This window comes from Patiria miniata, unplaced genomic scaffold, assembly GCF_015706575.1.
Source record: "Patiria miniata isolate m_02_andy unplaced genomic scaffold, ASM1570657v1 HiC_scaffold_20, whole genome shotgun sequence".
Lineage (NCBI taxonomy): Eukaryota > Metazoa > Echinodermata > Asteroidea > Valvatida > Asterinidae > Patiria > Patiria miniata.
This window is the reverse complement of record NW_024037059.1, coordinates 30800289-30827200: the sequence shown is the minus strand read 5'-3', so window position 1 is coordinate 30827200 and position 26912 is coordinate 30800289. Positions and strand designations below refer to the sequence as shown.

Here is a 26912-nt window from a genome sequence, read left to right as displayed (position 1 = left end):
CCTATCCAGGGTTTACTATTGGAAACGCGGTTGGAAATAAAGTAAGCACTGGGGACGAGGTTGCGTCGACTCCGATAAGCTTACGCGAGGGGTCGCATAAATCTGCATGCTTCGATATATCAGACGTTAGACCGGAGACTGGGCTCCGTGGACAACGGCTAATACTCAGACTAGCAAAAAGGGGGCTATTATTGCAAAACAAGTTGCTTTTACCATGCATTAACAATTCTGAGCGATTGTTTTTCCTTCAGCATTTGGTCAATAGACATGGAGTAATTGAACTTCACATTATACCAAGAAAAAAACACCTGCTTAAGTACAATTAATTTTAAAATACGAAAAGCGACTTATTTTTAAAGCAGTAAATGGCGCCGTAAATAAGTTGTACTAACTAGTCATACTTCAGATCTGCGTATGCGTGGCTAAGGAATCACACCCTATTAGCATATATTTCAATCCGTTAATTACATAAATTCAAAACATGTCGACGGAGGGAGGGGCGGGGCTAAGATCACTCCTCCCCTTCCCTTCTTGATTTTGTTGTAGATCCAGGCTCACTCAGCATCGATGTGGATGGTAAGGCTATCTGCCCTTCCAACTGTTCCATCTGTGGGGATAAGAATACAAAAGCAGTAGTTACGGCATAAACTATTTAACTTCAATATTGACAAACATAGATATTCCCTTGCTTTATCAGACCTGCAACATGTTGATGCATCTTCTGCAGCCACTTATAATCACGGGCGTCGCCAGAGGGGTGGGGTGTGGAACCAGCCCCCCTCCCTTCCCTCCCTCCCCCCCCCCCCCCCCCTCCGTAATCGTTTTTATCGGTAACATCGTCGTTTTGTCGGCAAAACTTTGAGCCTGTTGGCAAATATGCCCTGTACGGTAGTGTCGATTATGTCCAAGGTGGTCCGCTTTGAACAGCAACCCCCAAAGTATGTTAGTTTCTATCGACAGAGCAATATTCATTAACGAAACCAAGTAATTGTTTTCAGTTACGCGGTTTTCCCTCCGTTAAATTCGAAAATCGGCAGAGTGGTCGTGGGGTATTTATGCACGTACACCATCTTTCAAATAGGGCGTTTTGCCCACAAACACGATTAATGGGCTGGCGACACATAGGGGCATGTATAAAATCAATGGCAGATACCGGGAAAGTGAGATAAATACATAGATTTGGGGACGTTTTCGAGCAATTTCTTCCCGACTTTAAGGTCAGCTTTACCAGTAACCAGTATTGACGTTTCGGCATCGATGACGGCGATTTTTTTCACTGACATGAAGTTTAGAATTTGTTCTTCCGTTGTACTACATTTCAATCATACCGAGCATATTTTCTGAGAAACACAACATTCAAATGGCCATGTTTTTGGGGTGCATGAATTTCACTCTCTGTTATAGCGTCTGGGGAGTCAGGTTGGCGTAGCGGCACTTTCCTCGCCTTCCACCGCTGTGACCCGGGTTCGAATCCCGCCTGGGCCAATATGTGGATTGGGTTTTCAGTCCCTGCATGATTCCGTAGGTTTTCCCCAGAATTTTCCTCTGGGCATTTCCTCCCACCTCTAAAACTGTAATTTTTCTCACTGTCTTCTCTCCACGGGTTTCTTCAGGCTTGCGAGCAACAGTGCCTTGGGCGCTTTTGAGGAATCCTTGGTTTCATTACCAGAAATGTTTAACAACAACAAAAGCAGCAGCAGCAGCAACAACTTTACCCTGGATTGGACATTTTGGGAGACATCCCCAAAGATTTGTGCACAAAATGCTTCAAACTTAAATGTGCCCTTGCCCCTAACTCAATATTCCCTTGTCCCTTTTCCACGAATTTCGGTATGTTTACTGACTAGACCACGAGCAACAAGTATAACATAATTGCGACGGCAAAATTGTGCCTCTAAATGGGGGCTGTGACGTCTCCCTAATGACCGATGTCTCCCATCGTGCGAAGAAATTACGATAACGTGTATAACGTGTCTCCTTAGTGGTACCTTTACACATATAATAATAAGTACGTAAGGCCGAATAAACAAAAAAAAACATGTTTCTCGTCCGGGTATTTGAAACAAATGGAGGAAGCGGGGCTTTTTATTTTTTATTTTTTATTTTCTTCAAGATGGCCGCCAGTTTAAAATTTCCTGCAACCGTTGGTGTTTCCACTGTTCAAAGACACTTTTAAAATGAAAGACAAGTTGGACAAGTAAACATATTTACAGTGTCATTTAGAGTTGTATTGGTCTACAATGAACAGTTTTAGATGCATTTGACTTTTTCGGTGTTTTTTTATTGCATTTTTCAAAAATAAAAAATAATAAAAAAATCCAGGCGGCCTCCAAATAGGAAGCGGGCGGGGACGAGAAACATGTTTTTTTTCACTTCGCCTGATCAGATTAACTTTGTTTAACAACGGGGACGCTTAGACATTCGCAACCACACGGCTGCCTTGGCGAAGGCAAAAATACATAAGTCCGATTTAACTCGCAGACTGTACCCTTTTCTTACCGTTTGAACGCACACGGTCCCACGTCACCTTGCTGTTGGTTGCGCTGTAGAGTATGAATGGGTAGGGATAAGCCGCCGTCTGTCTGTCCCAGTGGCAGAATAGTGAGTTAGACTCGATCACAACCAGCCAGCCTTCATCTCCCTTACATCCTCCAAAGTTGTTGTTGATGTAAAACCGCCAATCCCTTTGTTTTATGCCAAAGTGAGAGACAGAGAAAGAACCAACTAAAAAAGTAGACTGGTTTCCTGTCCCTTTATTGTCCTTCGGACCTCAACATGTAGGGACAGGTATACTCCTGAATGCATTAGGAGGTTTTCCTCCTGTAATGTATGCAAATTATATGCAGGATGTGCATAGGTCTGAACCCCGCCTCCTGAATTCAAAATCACAACACTAATGTTCGTGACCAGCCTATTGCAGAATGGCAATAGACCATGTATGTGCAATTTCTGAGGTGATGAGCTTAGATTTTCGCTGAATTCGGAAGTGTCTCTGGCAACTAAAAAGAGGGGCACTGCTTTTCAATATTTTGAAACCTATGCAGTTGAAATGCTTGAAAGCTGCCTTCATGGAGACACAATGGGCGTCAATCAGTGGGGACGGGGGCAGTTCCCCCCCCCCCCCCCACACACACACACACTTTTTAAGGGGGGTGGGTATCATATCGTCTGTCCCCCCCCCCCCTCACACACACACACACTTTTTTCGTCCCCGAATAAAAATTGTAGCATATATTTGATTCTCTATAGCTCAGAATAGCTGATTCAATTATTCCAAAATCGAAAATGGTTCTTTTCATTACGGACACACTCTCGCAAAATGTGGTCCAGCAGCTTTCTATACAAAAACCTCGTTGTCTTGGGGTTTTGTACGTAAACCTTATCAGTCAGCCGATCACGCTCAATTGACTTCGGCCAAACCGCAGTCCCATCATAAGAAATAAGTTAACAATGTTATCCGAACCATTTTTTCCGAGAGTGTGTCTCTAATGGTTGATGGGCTTTTAAAAGGAACTTTTGCAAATGGGAAAGACACTTTGGAAACATCCAATCAGTTTGAATATGCTTCATGAATTTCTGAATAAACGAGCACATTTTTAACAGTATTTAATTACCATTATTTTTCGGTGTGGTGGTGGGGGGGGTGGCTGTGGGGGGGGGGGGGGGTTGGGCTAAACAGAAGATATATCAGAATGGCGCAATAAGACCAACAGCGGGCGCAATAAATTTGATTAGGGTTTCAAAATTTCTACGCGTCCGCGTCGTTAATTTGCATAAAAAGTGCCCCCACAATTTTTGGCAAAAAACGAGACCGTCTAGTTTAAAAATCGGTGGAATCGTGTGAATATAGCCGAGGATCATCTCCCTAGCTTTTGGGCTATTATCTAAGAGCAGATTTGATAAAATTAGGGTCCAAAATGGGTCCTATTTGCACGAGAAAATCATGTAGGGATGCTATTGGTAACTTTGGCAGTATGCAGGCTCAGCATTACCGGCAGGCCCATTACGGACACACTCTCGCAAAATGTGGTCCAGCAGCTTTCTATACAAAAACCTCGTTGTCTTGGGGTTTTGTACGTAAACCTTATCAGTCAGCCGATCACGCTCAATTGACTGCGGCCAAACCGCAGTCCCATCATAAGAAATAAGTTAACAATGTTATCCGAACCATTTTTTCCGAGAGTGTGTCTCTAATGTTGCTAGAACAAATGGGTTAAAGTGGTCAGAAATTGCCTTAGATGGCACCACACAGAGCATCTAGAATCCAATTTTTTTCGGCCGGACCCCACGCCGTAAGTGCTTTGCGCTATTTAGTAGTTCTTATCAAGGTACCCCCCCCCCCCCACACGCACACTTTTGAGAAGCGATTGACGCGCGCACTTGGGAGACACTGGCGATTTTGCGTACTGTTGGTGGTACACAGGAGTCACTTTTTTTCTCGTAAGCATGCATTTTCAAATAATCGGTAGCGATTCAAAAATAAACAATCATGCTGCGCGCGCAGAGGTGATCCAATCAATGGCTTTAAATAGAGCTATAGGTCTTTCTTTTGTTTGTAAACATTGGCGCCATTTTGTATGGGCTGCCGTAAGCGCATATATTGAAGCCGTGGTTGGCAACATATTTTTTTCAAAAAAGTCCTCATAACGCCATCAACACATTACGAAAGCCCGTTAGTGCCATCGAATGTATAAATTGCTCTTTTGCAAGTATATGTTTGGTGAATCTTGTTTTTCGGATGTATATGTTTGGGGAATCTTGTTTTTCGGATGAATATGTTTGGTGAATCTTGTTTTTCGGATGTATATGTTTAGCAAGTCTTGTTTTTTTTATGTATATGTTTGGCGAATCTTGTTTTTTGCAAGTATATGTTTCCCGAGTCTTGTTTTTTGGAAGTATATATTTCCCGAGTCTTGTTTTTTGCAAGTAAATATTTCCCGAGTCTTGTTTTTTGCAAGTATATGTTTCCCGAGTCTTGTTTTTTGCAAGTATGTTTCGCGAGTCTTGTTTTTGTGAAGTCTATTTTTAGTAACAATCTTGTTTTTTACAAGTATATGTTTCCTGAGTCTTGTTTTTTGCAAGTATGTTTCGCGAGTCTTGTTTTTGTGAAGTCTATTTTTAGTAACAGTCTTGTTTTTTGCAAGTATATGTTTCCCGAGTCTTGTTTTTTGCAAGTATATGTTTCCCGAGTCTTGTTTTTTGCAAGAAAATGTTTCCCGAGTCTTGTTTTTTGCAAGTATATGTTTCCCGAGTCTTGTTTTTTTGCAAGTATATATTTTCCGAGTCTTGTTTTTTGCAAGTATGTTTCGCGAGTCTTGTTTTCGTGAAGTCTATTTTTAGTAACAGTCTTGTTTTTTGCAAGTATAAGTTTCCCGAGTCTTGTTTTTTGCAAGTATATGTTTCCCGAGTCTTGTTTTTTGCAAGTATATATTTCCCAAGTCTTGTTTTTTGCAAGTACATGTTTGGCGAGTCTTGTTTTTTAGAAGTATATGTTTGGCGAATCTTGTTTTTTGCAAGTACATGTTTGGCAAATTTTGGTTTTGTATGCCCCGCGGCGAAGCCGAAGGGGCATACTGTTTCCGCCTTGTCCTTCCGTGGGTGGGTGTGTGGGTGTGGGGGAGGGGTGTCCGGACAAATCTTGTCAGCGCGATAACTTGAGAAATCCTTAACATATGAACTTCAAAAATCTTGTATTTATTCTGAGATCATAGGGATTAGGGATTAATTCATATAAAACCTACAGAAGACACTAATGCTGTCAATGAACGTTCCATGTGACCAAGGTACACGTAAGTTGATGTTAAAAGAGCGCTGTTATGTCATGGGAATAGTCACGGCGGGGCATTTGTGTTTGTAAACACACCTGACTTGTTTTAAGTCTGTTATAGCTGCGGTGTGCATCATGAGGGCGCTGTTGTTTGTGATGAAAGTATAGCCATGCCACCAATTAATTCGTTATTACTTCAATTTAGGCCTTAGGCCCCTAATTACGACGAAATAATTGCATCACTTCTCGCAAACAACAATATTATCATCAGCAAACGGCATCTTAACCGGAAACTGCGAGTTTTAGGTCTTTTTTCGGCGAAAAAGTCACACCGATATTGTAGACGTCGCCACCTTTATTGAAGGAGAGTTGCAAACATCCGGGCAACTGCATGGCTAGGGCCTATAAGGCGCACTGAACTAATTCAAGCGAGAATTTCTACGCCAGCTGATTAGCATAAAAAGTGCCCCCCCCCCCACAAATTCTTTTGAAAACGGAGACCGTTTGGCTTTAAAAACGGTGGAATTGTTTAAATATACCCAAGGATCATCTCCCTGGTTTTGGGGCTTCCATCTGAGAGCAGGCTTGATAAAATCACGGATGAAAAAATGGGTCCTATTTGCCTGTGAAAGTGGAAGGTTGCCACTTGTAAAATGGCTACATGCAGGCTCGGGAACTATCACTTTTCGGGAGGTGATTTTATTTGGGTGTGAATATTTAAAAATGTAATTGGCTAATGTACGTAAAATTGAAAAGAAATGAAAAGATGAAAGACAAGACAATAATTTATTTTTTGTTTCAGAAACCCCAGTGATGTTGGCTTGCATGTTACTTGGCCCTGAACTTTGTTGATTTTACACTGTTTTCAATGGGGCTTGAATTAGTACAGTAGACCCCTATAGATGAATGCACTTGCGATGCGTTCAGAGTGGTATCAATATTGATAGAGAAACTATCAATATTGTCAAACTCGTTTTTTTAAAAAAAGTTAGCCGAAAATCGGTTAAAACGGTCGCCATGAGTACTAGCTAGTAGGACTATTACAAAAATAAAAATAGGGGTGCAACAATTTTGTGTGGAGAGGAGCAGATCGGGTCCCTACATATATACTTCCTAAAAACAAGACTCGCCAAACATGTACTTGCAAAAAACAAGACTCGGGAAACATATCCTTGCAAAAAAAACAAGACTGTTACTAAAAATAGACTCCACAAAAACAAGACTCGCGAAACATACTTGCAAAAAACAAGACTCAGGAAACATATACTTGCAAAAAACAAGACTGTTACTAAAAACAGACTTCACAAAAACAAGACTCGCGAAACATACTTACAAAAAACAAGATTTGCCAAATTTATACTTGCAAAAAACAAGACTCGGGAAACATATACTTGCAAAAAACAAGACTCGGGAAATATATACTTCCAAAAAACAAGACTCGGGAAACATATACTTGCAAAAAACAAGATTGTTACTAAAAATAGACTTCACAAAAGCAAGACTCGCGAAACATACTTACAAAAAACAAGATTTGCCAAATTTATACTTGCAAAAAACAAGACTCGGGAAACATATACTTGCAAAAAACAAGACTCGGGAAATATATACTTCCAAAAAACAAGACTCGGGAAACATATACTTGCAAAAAACAAGACTGTTACTAAAAATAGACTTCACAAAAACAAGACTCGCGAAACATACTTACAAAAAACAAGATTTGCGAAATTTATACTTGCAAAAAACAAGACTCAGGAAACATATACTTGCAAAAAACAAGACTCGGGAAATATATACTTCCAAAAAAACAAGACTCGGGAAACATATACTTGCAAAAAACAAGACTGTTACTAAAAATAGACTTCACAAAAACAAGACTCGCGAAACATACTTACAAAAAACAAGATTTGCCAAATTTATACTTGCAAAAAACAAGACTCGGGAAACATATACTTGCAAAAAACAAGACTCGGGAAATATATACTTCCAAAAAACAAGACTCGGGAAACATATACTTGCAAAAAACAAGACTGTTACTAAAAATAGACTTCACAAAAACAAGACTCGCGAAACATACTTGCAAAAAACAATACTCGGGAAACATATACTTGCAAAAAACAAGACTTGCTAAACATATATATCCGAAAAACAAATTCACCAAATATATTCATCCGAAAAACAAGATTCCCCAAACATATACATCCGAAAAACAAGATTCACCAAACATATACTTGCAAAAGAGCAATTTATACATTCGATGGCACTAACGGGCTTTTTCGTAACACATAGAAAAAAATGCATGTGTAGGAATTATTTTGTAGCTTTGTTGAAAATGTTGTATTTTCAAGTATCAAATAATATTTTGGAGATCTGTAATAACTCTTTTTCATTTTTGCAGTGTTGGACCTTCCATAGTTTTGCAGGCCGTGGTTGGCAAAAATGCTGTTTGCCAACCAAGCGCAGAAAGGTCTATAGCTACCGGTCCCCATATTTTTTTAGGGGTCCCCATATTTTTTTAGGGGAGGGGGAACCAGTCAACTAAGACACAGTACCCGTAAAATGAATCCCAACTACACTAAAAAAAAAAAAAAACCCGACACTTTTATTGGCCAAAATGACGTTGACAGTGATCCAATGTTTGTGAGAGACATGATGTGGATCGACCACGGGGATATTAAACTATACTTACCTTTCATAGTTACCGTCAATGCTGAAGAACTGACCAAGTGCATGACCTCCAGTTAACTGAGCCGATTTGAGATCATCCCAGGGTGATGAAATCAGGCGTGTCTGTGTGAACCAACTCTTGATGTCGGAGCCGGTTCCATTGAAGATCAACTCGGCTCTCACCCCCGAGCTGTCATGTAGGGAAAGATTTACCTTAAAGCAGAAAAAGAGAGGGTATATATAGGCCTATAATCGTGTGTCAATTGTTTTAATTGCAAGGTAGCTTTTCTTCGGTTATTTCCTTGCATAGCGTATCGCATCAGATGTTTGTTTGTATCGCTCAATACTCAGACTCAGAGCGGCCATTCAAAATGTTTTTTTTTCTTTGTCCTTCCATTTTGGAACTACACATTACAATTTGATACCCTTACTTGTCCAGCAGATAAAAATATTTTGACAAAAAATCACTTTTTTCTTTTGAATAATCTTTCTGTATTAGAGAGTATAGTTTGGTTTCCTGATCATTTCTCTCGTACGATAGAATGGAAATGAAACTTGTTGATTATAGGCCATTTTCAGTTCTCAAATCAAACTTATAGCCTTAACTAAGATTCGTAGTATTTATAGAATAATTCCAAAATGATGTGAAGAAGCCATTAACTTTGTTGCTAATGCTTTACACTGTTGCTTCTTTCAGTCTTTTGCAAGTTTTATAACGTTCAAGGTATAACGTAACATGCACAAGCCATGTGACAGTGATATTGAATGCACCCATTGTTTGTGTGTTAATATCGATTTTTGGCACACAAGTTAATGATGTATTAAATGCAGCTGTGATTTCATCATTAGGGTTGGTGACTCATTTGCATACGCGCTATGTGCACTTTTAGCCTATCCGGTTCTCGTTATAATGTGACGTCATCTCAACTTAACTGGGCATACCACCAAAAGGTTGTAAATTAATGCGCACGAACTCATTAATCCCACGGGTAATATTTAATAAGAGGTCCTTGCGGCCAATTTGTGGGTCTATTTCGCATAGAGGCGGAGGTTACATCATGGGCCCAGGGATTGGCAACCGTTTTAGGGGTACGGGAGAGGGGGTATCAAGACAAATTGACGTGGCTATGCGCTACCTCTGGTAAAACAGAAAATTGTCCTACAGGTTGTAATAATTAATTTCCAGTGAAAAAAAAACATTGCCAGCTTGCTCCTGAGCGTCACAAGGCGGCGCTCTTTGTGTACGATTTTGCGTCGTTTCCTATTTTAGCATGTATTTGGTGTAGTGCAACACTAGTCTTGTGGGGGTGGGAGTGGGGTGTCAAAGGATTAGGAATGACCAGGATTGGGTGAAGAAATAGCGAGCCACTTCTCACCAGGAAATGTCCCATGTGGTCTGCGCGACAAATAGCCCCTCCTAGTCAAACTCTTACTGCCCGGCTGCGAATTTTTATTTACACAATAGTACAGGGTACCCATTTTTCAGGCGACTTGAATCAAGGCTACAGGACTCAGGTTTTGTTTTGTTTTTCAACAATTTTAAGTTTTATCTTAGAAAATTTTCAATCAGATACTAATTGTATAGCAGCAATTTTCTTTAGTTTCTGATTCGAGGCTCTGGAGGATTTTTTTTTAAAAGGGAAATAAAGTCCGAAATCTGTACCAAGTTGAATAATAATTAACTTGAGCCTCCACTCAAGCCTGGTAACAAAAAAACATTATAGGAAAGCGCACAAAGTACCCCAGATAGTTGTGTAAAAAAAAAATCCCTGTTTAGAACAGAGGGCACCGGTTTGCAGGCAGCGGGTTTGGCGCCATAAAACCATGCAGATTGCTCCTGGCAGGTGGGACTCGTAAGCCATGGAAGGCATCTATGAGAAAGAAAATTCTGATTTCAAACCCTTTTTGCTTTGCTTTTAGTCAGCACAACCCCAGCGCTGGGCAGCAGCAGCCCTTTCGCAGGTATGCTGACGGTTGTCTGTGCCCATGGATTTACTACACGTTCTGAGGGACACCAACATTATTGCACGTTCCATTTTGTGTAATAAAATGGTGGCGCCCATGCCACGAGTTCGTGTGAAGACTTGGTAAGTTCGTTCCATATTTGCTGGTTTCAAAGGACCGATAAACACAACAATAATAAACTACTAAATGGTGACAAATTTCATTTGAAAAACATAAAATGGGCTTATGAGGTAATAAAAGAATCACGAAAATAAACATTAAACATAGTCAAGAAAAGACGACGAAAGTTATCATTTAGTAGTTTGCATTAGGAATCAATCGAGTAGCGTAATAAGAGAAACAAAATAGTGTATAAATCATTGATGAATACATTAAGTTTGTATGGCAAGCGATGGACCCTCTATTTCGTTATCCTGACATACTTACTTGTCGGACATGCAGCTGTCCGTTGCGCCAGGCTTGGTAGAGGGAATTATCACGGCGATGGCCACTGGCCTCATAACTCGAGGTCCAGTTCATTGCGGTCCACATGTCATACAGACTCACTCCAGTTCCTGCCACGCCTTTGAACAACAGTCGCCACTCTGGATCTGTATAATAGGTAAGACAGTATTTTTGGTATCGGCCTACAGCAATCAAAAAATCATGTTGCCTTTTTGGTTCTGATCTCGTGCGTGTACATCAGTGTTGTAGTCGAGACCGGATAGTCCGAGACCGAGACCAAGACCGAGACCTGAAGTTGCGAGACCGAGACCGAGACCGAGACCAGCCCCTTCAAGGCGGACCGAGACCGAGACCGAAATGGTCCGAGACCGAGACCGAGACCGAGACCGCGGATAATAAATAACAATAATCTAAATAAACATCAAGACACTAATTACAGCTGAACAGTCTGACCTTGAGATGTTGATGTTCATGGGGATGTGAAGGAAGTGATTGAAAGTTAGGAATCACTTGTACCTGCTTAATTGTGTCATGCGAGTGCTCTTCGTGTTTGCTTCATGCCATAAATTACAGCATGGCAACAGAATTTGTTATTGTCCCAATCATTAAAAAAATTGGAAGCAACCTAATTTAAAGAAGGGAAAACCTTATTTGATGAACTCCATATATTTTTGCCACTTAATTTTTTTTTTTTTTACAAATATTGTTTAACTACTATAAAGTGTAAATCTGATGAAGAAACTTTAACTTAGGAGTACGACAATTTGTACTAGTTTTTGCAAAACTTGAACATGTTGAAACTTGACAAAAGTAAAAAAATTAAAGGTGGATGTTTCATCTGTTATAGGAACTCGGACCCTAAACTCCACAGCCACCCCTTGGTTTCAGCAATGACCACTAACGGATATTTAAATGCAACTTTAATTTTACATTGGACCTCCTTGTAAACCTGATTCGAAAAAAATTTGGAGCAAGAAAATATTGATTTATTTCAGTCATGGAATATAGATTTGTACAAAAAAATTGAGAGATGGTGGCCGGATATGGATTGATCTGCCCCCCCCCCACATCCCTCTTTGTGATTCTCCTTCCAACCCTGCATGTTTGTGTGTCCCCTACATTTTTTTTTCTTGTTCATCTGTCATTTACCTCTGAAGAAGGCCTGGCTAAGGCTGAAATGTAATGCCACTTTATTTTTGTTTAATGTCAATAACGTTACATATACTATAGAAGATTGATGAACCATATTTGCCTGATCTATCTTCTGTTATTCAGCCCGCCGTCATCATCGTCATTAGCCTATTTGAGAATATGGCCGACACAATAGAATGGCGCTGTCACAAACTGAATGTGGTGGGCGAGATGTACTTTTGGGATTCATGGCTCAGTGCGCACGCCTCTCTGTGTTTTGTACCGTGCCAGCGTATCGCCTGCATCGGCTACTTTGCCGGGCGATTTACTTGAATATTTTAGTGATTAACAAGTACGACATATTGCCAATATATTAATAGTTTATTGTGATGGCCGTAAACAGCATATAGCGATTAATGGAACTTAGACTCTAAGGCAATTAGACTCTATTTTTGTGTGACCATGGCAGTAGCTCAATTTGTGTTTATCACAGATGAAAAGATGAATACATGGCGAGTCAAAAAGAAAGTGACAGTTATGAAAAAAAATAAAATGGCACGCTCCATTTTGTAAAAAAATACAATTGGGATAAAGAACATGTTATTGAGTAGTAACTGTGAACATTTCACGTAATTTGCATACTCTATTCCCAAGTCGTGTCTATTTTAATAAAGAGATCACAAAATTCAGCTGTCCACCACTAATACCAATTTAACGGTCTACAAATTGATGAATATCCATTAATAAATATAATGAAAAAAAAACCTTTTCCCGCCTCCACAAATAAAGGAAAAATTGAAAAGGAAAATAGAAAAAAAATCACCAATATTTCTAGGGGAAAAGTGTTGAATTGTTCCCCATATTCAAAATACAAAATCTGACGGTAAAAATAATGTTTCAGTCTTGATTCATAAGATTTAAATCTCAGTTGTATTTGGAATCAATGAGGATGGCTATAAAGTGCTTGTTTCAACAGATCGTCCCACAATAAAAACGAGAAATAAGAAGAGGAGCAATGGTTATTGGACTATGCCTCACTCACTAGAAAGTGAAGAGAGACATGTCCATTAGCATCACACTGCAGTCACATTTGCCCTAAACTGATTCTTTACTTAACCCTATGGGCCGGGGGCGGAATCCGCCCCCTCACTTTTTGGCTGGTCTCGACTCGAGACCAGCCAAAACATCGAGACCAAAGGGGACCGAGACCGAGACCAAGACCGAGACCACAGCTCCCGAGACCAAGACCGAGACCGAGACCGGCAAAAAGTGGTCTCGAGACCGAGACCGAGACCGAGACCGGTCTCGAGACCTACAACACTGGTGTACATAAGTCATGGCCGAACGTTCCGTCAATTGATTCATGAATAAAAAAAACATGAATTTGAAAAGGTTAAAAAAAACACTGAAACAAGAGAGTTATCCGAATACGAATTTCGAATTTTTGGTGTATGTTCTGCAGTGGCGTAGCCACGGGGGGGGGGGGGGGGGGGGGACAGCCCCCCCCCCCATGAAACCTTGTCGCCCCCCCCCCCGAGTCGCCCCCACTGAGATTTTGAGTTTCTAAAAAAATTATCATTGATCTACATGACCCCCCCCCCCACCCATGAAATGTTCCAGCCCCCCAGCGCCCCCCCCCCCCCCCCCTGAAAAATTCCTGGCTACGCCACTGATGTTCTGTTTTAACGGGGAAAAATACTTTATTCCGATTTTGGACGTCTGCAACCCTAAGACTTTCATTTTGTGTATAACCCGTCCTACGAGAGCTGAATTATTGTCTGGCGGCCAGTAATTCGAATTTTGTGAAGAAATAATTCGACAACTAAACGCGGATTTTTGCTCAATGCCTCATTCAAAAGTGAATAACTTTTATATTACTATGAAAATGGATTCCATTGGGGAACTAACCCAACGGGCAGGTTTTCATGTGCAACCTCTACGAGAACATGGCGAAAACAGGCCCTTTTTCGCATCTATCGCCACCACTACATTATTTGACAGAGTTTACCTTAGTTCTTACTACAGTATGACCCTAACAATATATTCTTTCAGAAAATGAAAGAAAAACTTAATAAAACACTGATTTGCCCTCGCCAAAATTATGTTGAACACTGCATTTTTAGTCAAAAATATCTTTAAAGCCCGAGTCCATCATTTGCAGGTATCCAAAAAAGTAACCGGCGTAATTATTGTTGAAAAACATACTGGTTGAAAGATAGTAAGGGGACTAAACTCCCTGTGAAATTATCCTTTCTGGCAAGCTCTCATTTTGAAGAAATCAACGAAAGAAGGCATTTCCAACGGTGCTTCTTAAGAAGCCAATTATTATTTTTTTTTTATGTGACATCGCAATAAAGGCAGGCAATGAGTACACCACCATCTTTTCCTCAAAACAAATTGCCAGAAATTCAGAAATTGCCTCAGATCGCACCACAGAGCATCTAGAATCCCAAAAAAATTTCGGGGCCCTTAAGCGGGCCCCGAAACCCACGCCGTAATTTTTTTGACCCACTTTTTGGGGGACCACAATTTTTTTTGGCCCCCCAAAAAATTGTGTTCTGGATCTGCCCTTGTGCGTCTTAAGACGCACCGTTGGAAAGGCCTTCTTTCGTTGATTTCTTCAGAATGACAGCTTGCCAGAAAGAATAATTTCACAGGGAGTTTAGTTTCTTTACTATCTTTCAACCAAGTATGTTTTTCAACAATAATTACGCCAGATGGCTGCAAATGATAGACTATAGCTTTAAAGCAAAATGAATAAGTTCTGTAATTTTCGGTGAGCTGCTATCATTTATAATGCAGTTACTCCGGGAAACTACACAAAGAGAGCTACAACCATGAACTGCCTGCTTTCTGCCTCGGCTTCTCGCCCAAACGTCAATTGAGCATTAATAAGAAAATTAATGAAGTCCCATTAACCATTTCAATTGTATACTTCAGTTAAACAAAATGAATAAGTTATGTGATTTTTTGTGAGCTGCTATCATTTCTAAAGCATTTTTATACTCCGGGGAAATACACAAAGAGAGCCACAGCCAATAACTACCTGCTTACTGCCTCGGCTTCTCCCCAAGTGTCAATTGAACATCAATGATAAGAAAATTAATGAAGTCCCATTAACCATTTCAATTGTATACTTCAGTTAAACAAAATTAATAAGTTATGTAATTTTTTGTGAGCTGCTGTCATTTATAATGCATTTTTATACTCCGTGAAAATACACAAAGAGAGCCACAGCCATTAACTGCCGGCTTTCTGCCTCGGCTTCTCCTCAAGTGTCAATTGAACATTAATGATAAGAACATTAATGAAGTCCCATAAACCATTTCAATTGTATACTTTATTTTAGCGCAAGGCCAACATAAACATTTAAATCATGACAGATTACCGGTACCGTCTGGTACGCACAAACGGCGGAGATTTCTAGAAAACATCAGGTGGGGGAGGGAGACTGCAATTTAGGCCTGTGAATTGAATGCTTGTTCCTGACAGTCCCAAGCATGTAATGACTTTTTACCTGGTGCTTTCACTTTCTGTTCAGTTCCCTGCTTTTTTTTCGTCTTAACATCTTTTCTCTGATCATTATTTTGCAACGGTTATCACCAATGGGTACCAAATGAAGGATTTTCATTTAAAAAAAAGAAAAATTAAAATGATCTCCAAATTCTCCCCATAACTTTCTGTCTAATGACGTCATCATTTTGAAACCTTGCAAAGTAACGTTTTCTCCAAAGAATGTTTATGGGCAAGAAACATTTTTACAAAATATTTCCGAATTAAAAGCTGTCGCTAGAGGGTGCCCTTTCGGATGATGACGTCCTCTTGCCCTTTTTTGTGTTTGGCATCCCTAAGGCCACAAAAAAAAGTCTCCGGTTTCTGGTATGGAGCTTGCCCAAAAAGTGGTGCGGCGACGCGGCTTTTTTTTTTTACCTGTTTTTTTTTTTGCTTCAAATGTCGGCTGATGACTGCAAATGGTGCCCGACTAAACTTAGTGCAAATAATATATGGGAGTCCAGAGAGGCCACATAAAGCTTATTCTCGACCATAACCCAATCTAAAAACACGTTAAAATTGTGCAGCAGCAGGATTCCAGTGAAACCAGTGAGTTTAGCGGTTTTGAGACATCATCTTTTATTGAAAAAAAAAAACGTTTTCATTTTGCCGACGCGCATGGCTACGGCGACGCGCGCGAATACCAGATACCGGAGACTTTTTTTTTTAGCCTACTGAACATTTTTGGTAATTTGTCGGATTGTATAGGTTTTCCCAGTTGGCTCCAGGGTGACCGTAACTTTGACCGAATTTTTGTAAAAAAAACGAGCTTGACAGAAAATTTGACAAAATTGATTTTTTTTGGCAGATTTCTGGCAGAATTCTGCAAAAAATGGTTATTTGACAAAAAAACATCAAATTTGAACAAAAAGTGTACATTTGTTTAAAAAAGCTTCAATCCTTTCAAACAAACCCTTGCATAATGGGACAGGTTGGCTGGTCTAGGTGCTGAGGTTCACTGGGAAACGGACTTCGTCGTGGCCGGATCCGCGTTTTGCCCAATGATTTACCAAACATTTCACAACATCTAGACTTGATTGTTTATTATGTAATTTGAATCTTAATTAAGGCAATACTACCAATCTGCATGTGATGATAAGTTTTATAGTATATTTCGAGTAATTCTGTTGAATTTGGCAGATTTTTTTATAAATCTGACAGATTTTTGATGTGCATTTAGCAGAATTTGGCTCTGACCTTACGGTCACCCTGGTTAGCTCATTCTCCGTTCAACAATGCGATTTCCGCGTGGCTCGCGTTCGTACCCCGTGTTCGGCCGTGTCCTGTCCGTTAGGAAAGACTTTTTGTTATAAATTATCACGTATCTTGCCTTCGTTTCCCATTATTTCGAATGCAGAAAGTACTAAATAGAATGCACAGAAATGAAAACGAATATAAGATTCTAATTCAAATGACCCTAAACCAAACAGACTGCTAAATAATTGAATGACCAGTTAAACCGAATGTCATATCTTAAATTTAGGATGTGTTAAACATGAACATGTCAGGTCTGACAACGAATTTCAACGTCTGAAAACTAATACGAACCACGGGAATGACAGCAGGGAGCTAATTCGTTTCAAATCGGCAACTATCAAGATGAATTTGAATGCTATTTTTGCGAAATTGGCCGGGAAAACATATAATTATAGGTTTACTGAACTCGGAGACCAATTACCAAAAGAAAAATGTAAAGATTACCACAAACAATAAAGTATAAAGTAAATTTAAAGTAACAAACGAAAAGAATAAGTATCGAAATGAAAAAAAGAAATGCCAAAAACTACGATGACCCTTACTTTCCCGTGTAACACTAATTCTGTGTTTGTCAAAAATGAAGTCTTTTAGGTATGTTTAAGAAGATAAAATCAAAAGAAACACACAATTCATTGAAAAAGAACAAGTTGGAAAAAAATTAAAATTATTGTTATCAGCGGCCTATATGCTTTCTTCTGAAGATATCACAGTGAAATATGACAAATGAACAAAATTATGATTAAATTGTGTGGCATCAAATGAATTTGTTTTCTGAATAACACGATTCGGCGTAGACGAGACGAAATCGAAAATGCTTTGAAGAATATGTGTGAAGAATATGTGTGTATTCTAAAATTGAAATTGTAAAGGACGAAATGAAACGGGCTCTACCCGATATTCCCCAATACCTATGTTCCCCAAAATCCTTAAGATTAGGGTTAGGGCTAGGGCTAGGGCTAGGGTTGGGGAACATAGCCATGCATCCAATGAAACATTGGAAGTGCACTAAATCGAGCTTGCTGCACGAATTTCAATATTAGAATCCGGGTGAATTTTGAATGATAAATGATTTACCGGAAAACCTATAGAAGAAACTATTTCTACAGTTGTCTGTGGACTGCTAAATGCTAGAAGCTATTCAGCCGAGTCAGAATCAGATATTACACACGAATTCGAATTTTAAATTAGATTTTAATATAGGTTTTCCTGCTAAAATTCTTCAGAAATAGATTTCGTTTTTGAACGTACTTTAATACTCAAGCGATTTTGATCATTCTGTTAAAAAAACTTTGTTTCTTTTTCAATTTTCATGGCGTTCAATTTCGTTTACAGACATTCAAATTAGTTTGCCAACGCATCCAAAATTAGAAAGTGCGTCATTTAATATAGCATCCAATCGTCGTTCAATTTAGCACACCTTCGATTATTACTTTCCTATCCGTTTATGAGCAATAATTATTAAGCACTTTGTGCAGTCAAAATAATTACATGCACATCAAAATGGACATCAGAAATCAAGCAAGACGATGAAAACAAAGGTTTTTATTAGGACAGCTGCAATTTCCATCTCCAGTTTCTTTTTTTTCTTATTTTCATTTAAAGGTGTCGTTGTTTCCTTCGGTTTCTATTCTTTTATCAATGATAAAAGAATAGAAACCGAAGGAAACAACGACACCTTTAAATGAAAATAAGAAAAAAAGAAACTTAAGATGGAAATTGCAGCTGTCCTAATAAAAACCTTTGTTTTCATCGTCTTGTTTGCTTGATTTCTAATGTCCATTTTGATGTGCATGTTATTATAATATATTGCTCTTACCACGCGTTTCATTTTCGCTAGCAGAGCATTCGAATCCATTTCGGTTCAATCAATTAAGTGATTGAGCAGCACCTTTCCTGAAATGTTCATTCACTTCTGAAAATCGGTCATTCGTTTTCGTCTGAATTTGAATGCACGTCTTTAATCCCATTTCAATTCAACGAAAGTTCAATGTTTTCAATGTCCGTGCATTCGGTTTTAAGAAACAGACGGCCAAATATGTTACCTGTGCATTCATTTATTACGCAAGCGTAACTTTTCTAAATTGATTTCAGGTACAGCTAATTTGATTGGTGCTTAATGAAAAAGAAACCCCTAATTGTATCTGGTGCCGATGGCATTAAACTAAAAGTGAAATAGAATGGTGAATATTTGAAATCGCCCTCTAAAAGCTAAAAAGAAGTCTTGTAAATGAATCTGAATGGACATAAACGAAAGGTGCTGCTCAATCACTGATCTAAAATGAAATTGAATGCTCTGGTAGCGAAAATGAAACGCGTGTTCAGAGCGATTCTCAAGTTTCAGACGAAAATGAATGACCGATTTTCAGAAGTGAATGAACATTAACTCATGCATATCCACGCAATACAACACCACTGCCCTCTAACTCCGCCTTAATGCATAACGTCTATGTACGAACTCAATATGAATGACCGAAGCGCGAAAATGAATGATAATAAACGAATTTGCTTTTTCAATTCAACGGCAATCTCTACACTAGACGAATTTCCCGAAATTTCACTTGACAAAATAAGAAAAGTATTTGTGTAAATTCGAAATCGAAATTAACAATGGAGCCCAACGACGGCCAGGATTGAAATTAAAATATCTTTCCATGGAATTTGAATGATGCACGTGGTAGGCCTAAACTAACTGAGAAACACTTATGATATAGGTTTTCCCGGCCAATTTCGCAATAATAGCATTCAAATTCATCTTGATAGTTGCCGATTTGAAGCACATTAGCTCCCTGCTGTCATTCCCGTGGTTCGTATTAGTTTTTAGACGTTCAAATTCGCTGTCAGTCCTGACATTTTCATGTTTATAACACATCCTACAATCCTGGCCAAATCTCGCTGGGCCCCCAACCCCCTGGCCCTCGTCCAATGTTGTCTCTCATTGCGCGGTGTGTGCTCCATCAGCTGGAGAGAACAACATTGACCGGGGGAGTGTGGGAGTGGATGACCGTGGCAGGCTCAGGAAGTGTCCCAACCATTTTGGCCGGGATTGTCTGAATGTACAATATTATAGCCTTGATATTAGGATTTGGACATTGCGCGTATTACGCGCTCAAATAATAATACACACGCGCGCGCTGGTTTCATAATAGGCCTTTCTTTTGTTTGTAAACATTGGCGCCATTTTGTATGGGCTGCCGTAAAATTGAAGCCGTGGTTGGCAACATATTATTTTTAAAAAGTCCTCATAACGCCATCAACACATAGTAAAAAGGCATATGTAGGAATTATTTTGTAGCTTTGTTGAAAATGTTGTATTTTCAAGTATCAAATAATATTTTGGTGATCTGTAATAACTCTTCTTCATTTTTGCAGTGTTGGACCTTCCTTAGTTTTGCAGGCCGTGGTTGGCAAAATGCAGTTTGCCAACCAAGCGCAGAAAGGTCTATACAACATGGTCAATGCATATACACGATTCACCATGACGGTTCACCATTATGATGTCATTTTGGCCGATGATTTTTACAAAATCCAAATTGTGTTCAATGTGAAGCCGTATTAGGATGCGCAAACAACGTGTTTTCTCCGCCATTCCATTAGTTGGACGAAAAATCCATCCAAACCATAGTGTAACCACGGTTCACCGCTGTAAATTATATAAGAAGCAGAGTCACTCACTTCCTGTATATATTGGTTTGGATGGATCACCGATGGATTTTTGCGGCAGAATATCGGACTTAGTGAATACAAACCAATTAAAAAGGGATTGTATTTTGTTTGCGTATCCTATAGGAGCCTTTCAAGTTCAACACAAACTGTATTTTGTACAGTTATTGGCCAAAATGGCATGGTGAACCGTCATGGCGAACCGTTACGATGCACGCTACACTAAGTTCGGGTTTTAAAGGATTGTTAAATGGCCTCTTAATTATTGTCGCCGGTACTTTGGGTGGTCTATTGGTTAAGACATGTGCTCAATTCAACAAAGCAGGGATCGTGGTGGGTTCGAATCTCACCGGAGATAAATATGTAGATCATTTTCCTGCAGCACTCGGGAAGTAAAAAGTATACCCTGATTACCACCCATACGTGTTAGGGAAAACACGACAAAATATATATATGTATTTGTTATTTCGATTTTACTATCAATAATTATTATCTTGCCCAATTATGTGTTCCTTCATTCAACCTTCGGCCGCCATTTCACATTTTGGAAACAAAACTCAAGAAAACAGCCCCTCAAATGGCATATCATGCACATTTGGAACTATGAAGAAATTCAGACAATCCTGGCCAAATCTCGCTGGGCCCCCAACCCCCCGGCCCTCGTTCAATGTTGTCGCTCATTGCGCGGTGTGTGCTCCATCAGCTGGAGAGAACAACATTGGCCGGGGGAGCGGGTGACCGTGGCAGGCTCAGGAAGTGTCCCAACCATTTTGGCCGGGATTGCAATCCTGGCCAAATCTCGCTGGGCCCCCAACCCCCCGGCCCTCGTTCAATTTTGTCTCTCATTGCGCGGTATGTGCTCCATCAGCTGGAGAGAACAACATTAGCCGGGGGAGCGGGGGAGTGGGTGACCGTGGCAGGCTCAGGAAGTGTCCCAACCATTTTGGCCGGGATTGCAATCCTGGCCGAATCTCGCTGGGCCCCCAACCCCCCGGCCCTCGTTCAATTTTGTCTCTCATTGCGCGGTATGTGCTCCATCAGCTGGAGAGAACAACATTGACTGGGTGAGCGGGGGAGTGGATGACCGTGGCAGGCTCAGGAAGTGTCCCAACCATTTTGGCCGGGATTGTAGGCTGACGTTAAAGTCATTCGGTTTAGGCTGTTTGGTTTAGGGTTATTTGCACTAGAATGTTATTTTTGTTTTCATCTCAGCGCATTCTATTTAATGCTTTCTGCATTCAAAATAATGGGAAATGAAGGCAAGATGCGAGATATTTTTCTTTTCACTTTTCACACGTTCTTTTTTTTTTGTTGGTTTCATTCTAGTTTCATGTTCAAAGTTACTGTTATCTGTCTTTGATCTAAAGAGGTAAAAATATAAAACTGATGCGAGAAAATTAAAGATGATACACAAAAGTCGACATATAAACAATAAACTATAGGCAACATTAAACTCAAAAGATCCTTGCCCTCTTTTTATCGTGTTCATACATATTTTTGTTTTGTTATAATTGTGTTTGTAATTATAGGTTTTTTCATTCAAATTCACCAACTCTAACATTCAATTTCGTCCTCGAAAACTTTGAAGGAATTTGAAGGATCCGATATACTATTTTAATTGGAATGCATTCTTTTTGAAATTGAATCGTTGATAAGTGCAGTCGCATGCTTTTAGATTTCAATTGAAAGATCTATTTAGAGAACTGAATATTGATCTAAACGTGCGTCCAAATTCGTGCGAAAATGGGTGATTCGTCATCAATTTGGCTGCCAAATCTATCAAACTGAGTGGGAAAACCTATAAAATGATTCCGTTTTCTAGTTATGTGTATTTATCTCTGCACTCTTGGTGTAGCCCCAGCAGTAAAAGTCAAGTGGCTTGGTGTCAGGGAAGCAAAATGTTCCGTAAGACTAAATCTGATGACGTTGTGATTTCGTCATCATTTTGTTTTCATGTCTTCGGACAAGAGTTCGCGTCTATGCCAGGTTATTATATCTTTATCCCTTGCACATTTTGAAAGAAATCTGTTTTGTCTGAGTTATGGGCTTCCGTTTATATAGGTTTTCCCGCCATGGGCGTCACCAGGATTTTTTCTAGAGGGGGCAAAACAAATTTTTCCCAAAAAATTCTTGAATTTCTCAACAAATTCTCGATTTATCAGTTTTAGAGGGGGCAGGGACACTTTGCCCCCCCCCCCCAACTCATTAAATTTACAGCACTCTGACTTCGCGCCTCTTTTTCTTTTCTTTTTTTCTTTCTTTTTTCTTTGTTTTGTTTTTCCGGGGGGGGGGGGCAAGCGCCCCCCTTGCCCCCCTCGCGACGCCCATGTTTCCCGCACATTTTTGTTTTAGTTCAAATTCATAAACGGTTAACTTCCATTTCGTCTCGAAAATTCCTGACCTTGCATACCCCATGTTCAATTTTGTCTTTGGTCGCTCATTTTCGCACTTTGTTCAAACAATTTTATATGTTAGCCATACGTTTTGGTGAAAGACAATTAAATTTCGTCGTCTGCAATTGGCAGACGTACGATATATGAAGCAATTTTGTTGTTTTGCAAACAATGTTACATAAATTTCATTTAAATTCGTCACATGATTGTATGTTATCTTCGGTAATTACGTTTTCATCTATTCGTTTCTACTTCAAACATATTTAATTTATTTGTGTGTGTCTGTCCAGTATTTTCCTTGTTTAACTATAGTAAATAAGCATTTTTCATAATAATAATAATGAACATTTATAAGGCGCCGATATCCGCCAAGCAAGACGCTCATGGCGCACAATACATACAAAACAATTACAGTATAAATTAAGTTAAATTTGAATTACAGAAATTAGTGACAGAAGTAATAAGCATCAACTCATTAAACACAAAAACGTGAGGTAAACATATGAGTTTTCACAGAAGATTTAAATACAGACAATGATGATGACTGGCGAATTTCAAGTATGTATATTAATATGCAAAATTATATCTTTTTCAAAACTTATTTGTGTATCCATTTAGTTCTTCGACAATTTTTTGAGTCAACAACTGGAAGAAATAAGATCTATACACAGGCAAGTGAAAATGTTTTCTTTCCATTTCATGCAAGAAGTATACTTATGAAAGGCAATATGTATTCATATTTTCACATCTTTCAGAATACTCAGAGCAGGCCGACAGAAGCTTGTTCAAAAAGCTCTTCACGGCCAGACAAACTGATGACTTTTATCGAAACATTCTAGAAATCGATTGAAAAAAGACGAATTCAATCATTACATTATGTAGAGGATCATCAGGTGAGACGAATTCCATTGAAATCTGACGACATCGAATGGACAAATATTGAAATTAACTGACCATTGATCATTATTGACTAAACTAATTGTAGCATTTGCGCGTTCCAGTCTTCTCGAGGCGAAATTGAAGCTAACCGTTTATTAATTTGAATGAAAAAGTTTGAAAATGCGCGGGAAAACCTATATTTTGAAGGACACGACCTAATAAAATGATCACGGTTATTCAATGGCATTCATCATGTAAGTATTTCTCGGTGCTTACTTTGAACCATTGACTTACCTGTACCAGCTGGGGTGGGTGTCTCCGTAGCAGCCGGGGTGGGTTTCTCCGTAGCAACCGGGGTAGGTTGCCTCCTTCCCGGACATCGCTTCCGTATCTCTTGCATGACTTGCTTCATCCAGTCATCCGGGTTATCAGGATCAGGTTCCGGTGGGGGACCGGAGTAACACACCCTCTGCTGGCTCTCCACGCCAAACAGGAGCACTTTGGAATAAAAACAAACAGCAAAGTGAATGTGGATAAACTATAGCATTTTTTTTGTAATTGACGAAGAATCAATGTGAAATCTGTTGGAAATAAAGCGGCATTTTCATAAAAAGCGAATTTAAAGTTTGAGGTCTTTTAGTCCCACAGCTAAATGAAGAGATTTTTCTGTCCATGATGTTGTAAACTAATGTAGGTTTTCCGGGCCAATTTCGCAAAAATGGCATTCAAATTTATCTTGATAGTTGCTGATCAAAGTGCTATTTCCATGATTTTTTTTTAGTATTTGAAAGAAAAAGCTCTCAGCGTTATCTGATATCCAAATCATCAAAATTCACCAATCCCTTTTTGTTTTAAAGGCAAATGTTTTAGGTTGCATTTTTTGGGAGGGGGGTGTCACCCTGTATATAGCCCATATACGGGCTTTGAAAACTAGTTTCTATGATGCTCTATAGCGGCTTTCCTCAGACTTGTACAATGGTCTTTAATCCTCCATACGATATCACGTGTGGGTACTAGAGTGGGTACTAGGATTCAGAGTATAAGAATATGAAACTCAGCTTACCTGCCATTGCTGATAGCATCAGAACCACAGCTACGGCTCCGTCCATCCTCCCGCCAGATGCAGTGAATTCTGTGCAATGTCAGTTTGGTTGGTGGTACTTATATCAGCGACTTCCTCATCACGCCAACCCGCATCAGTTACCACACACGTAAACCACTAAACAGCATGACGTCATCAATAGCCAATCAGGAAAATGACTGGACTCAGCAATGGCTGAGAATCCTCGAGAGTGATTCCCGTTATTCTCCCAAAAGGGTTTTTCGCGGAGTTTTCGCCCCTCCCATAATCAGCGAATGTATATAGTCCTATAGCAATATATTTGCCCGATGTCACATAAAATGTCCAAATTTGTAGTCACTTATTTCACCTTAGGCCTTTAGTAAAGTCTGTTACCGATGTCGTTTCAAACTGTACATGTTTCTTTATAATAGTTGTACAATATTTATAGTTGTTTTACAATCATGCAGTAATCCCATATGCTTTTATTTTATTTCATTGTGCTTTATTGTATTTGTAATGTATTGTATTTGCACATAATAATGTAGTCACTTGAAGTGCATGCAGGGCCCCAATGGAAACCAGATTAATTACTGTTTGGGCATACCCTGAGCAAAGAAATGTAATAAATAAATATAAACGTTGTCATATACGTTGTGTGCAAACAATACCAGCGCTTCAGACGCTACGCAGCCGCAAACCATTGAACGAACTGACGTCATTTTGCAAGCCAATCAGAAGTGAACCTGAACTTGAGGGATCGGAATATTTCTGATTGGTTAAATTCACAGCCTGGGCGGTACCTATGCTGGAAGCAGGTACAGTTATAGCCAATTAGAACTCTCTGGTCTGGGTTGAAATGTCAAATTTAATAGTCCATCGAAGTCGTAAACCGTCAGAAATCCATATGCAACGGCGAAGTACCGCGTGCGAACGAAAACTCCACAATCCGATTTAGAAAAAGCCTATTGACACCAGAATCAAAAGCTCTTTATATGCAAGAGGGCGCTCTTTTACCGTCTGTCCCGGTTTTCCTTGCACTTTCGGTACTTTTGTAACATGTCTTTTCTGTTGCCAATACTTGTCTGTTACCAACTTGTCTGTTATCTCTTCTGTTCCTGCCAAGGGCGGATCCAGAACACAATTTGGGAGGGGGGGAGGGCCCAAAAAAAATTTGGTCCCCCAAAAAAGTGGGTAAAAAATTGGTGAAATTGCTGCGCACTGTTCTGGTGTAAAAAATGTGGTGATTCTTTTTGGTGTTAAAATAACAGGGTATTGTCCAAATTAACACCGATTGCTGGTGTCACTACGTTTGGTGTTTAAATAAGTGACCGCCAACTCCTGACGTAAACGGGGTAATCCTATACGATATGTGTAATCCTATGCGATAGTACTGCCCGGTTCACCATGTCACCAACCAGCAATGGCGCGCGGTGCCAGACTTTAAAATGGGGGGGGGGGGGGGGGGAGGCAATGGTGGGCAAAGAAATATTTGGGGGGGGGGGGGCAGTCACTGGTCCGGAAATAAGCCACTAGAGCAAGTTGGAAGTGTAGTCGTTTTTATGAATGAGAAATGTATCAAACCGCAGAATGGTGTATAACAAATGTACAAAGACGTTGACTGGACACTATATACGGCTGTATAAATGCATGTGTGGCGTGTTTTGTCCAAAGTACCAATGTTTATAATGCTTTGATTGGCCCAAACTGTGTCCACAGAACCGATATATATATAAATTCACTCTCTATCTTCAACTTGTTATGAATCTTAACAGCGAAGAAAATAAACATAATTAATTTTTAGATAAGGTATGGGGGGAAATAAAAATATAGGTGTCATTAGTAAGCTCAAAGCCTTTTTCCCACAGGAAGTACTGTTTATGCTGTATAATACATTGATTTTGCCTTATTTGAACTATGGTATCCTAGCATGGGGGAATTCTGCAGCCAGTTATGTGAATAGAATTCTTAACCTACAAAAACGGGCATTGAGAGTTATTAATTCTGTTGACAGACTTGAGCATTCAAATCCTCTTTTCTGTAAACATAAAACACTCAAGGTCAATGACATTTATTCACTTCAGCTTGGAGCCTTTATGCATCGTTTAAACAATAATTCACTTCCAAATTCCATTGCACA

At 39.6% G+C, this 26912-nt stretch overlaps 1 protein-coding gene across 1 annotated transcript; it reads right to left on the bottom strand.

Moving 5' to 3' along the window:
- Window positions 1-24956, bottom strand: LOC119729369. Its single transcript, XM_038201990.1, has 6 exons — window positions 24776-24956; window positions 24007-24210; window positions 10823-10986; window positions 8454-8644; window positions 2500-2684; window positions 1-607 (listed from the first exon to the last, which is right to left on the bottom strand). The coding sequence occupies exons 1-6, from the start codon at window positions 24819-24821 to the stop codon at window positions 555-557; spliced, it is 843 nt and encodes a 280-aa protein (XP_038057918.1). The 5' UTR covers window positions 24822-24956; the 3' UTR covers window positions 1-554.
- Window positions 24957-26912: the final 1956 nt, after the last annotated feature.

Coding starts and splice junctions, on each gene's coding strand:
- LOC119729369 (XM_038201990.1), bottom strand. CDS start 24,821: ATGGACGGAGCCGTAGCTGTGGTTCTGATGCTATCAGCAATGGCAG. Junction 2,685..8,453: donor ATTGACGGTAACTATGAAAG/GTAAGTATAGTT, acceptor CATAAAACAAAG/GGATTGGCGGTTTTACATCA. Junction 608..2,499: donor GGACCGTGTGCGTTCAAACG/GTAAGAAAAGGG, acceptor TTATCCCCACAG/ATGGAACAGTTGGAAGGGCA.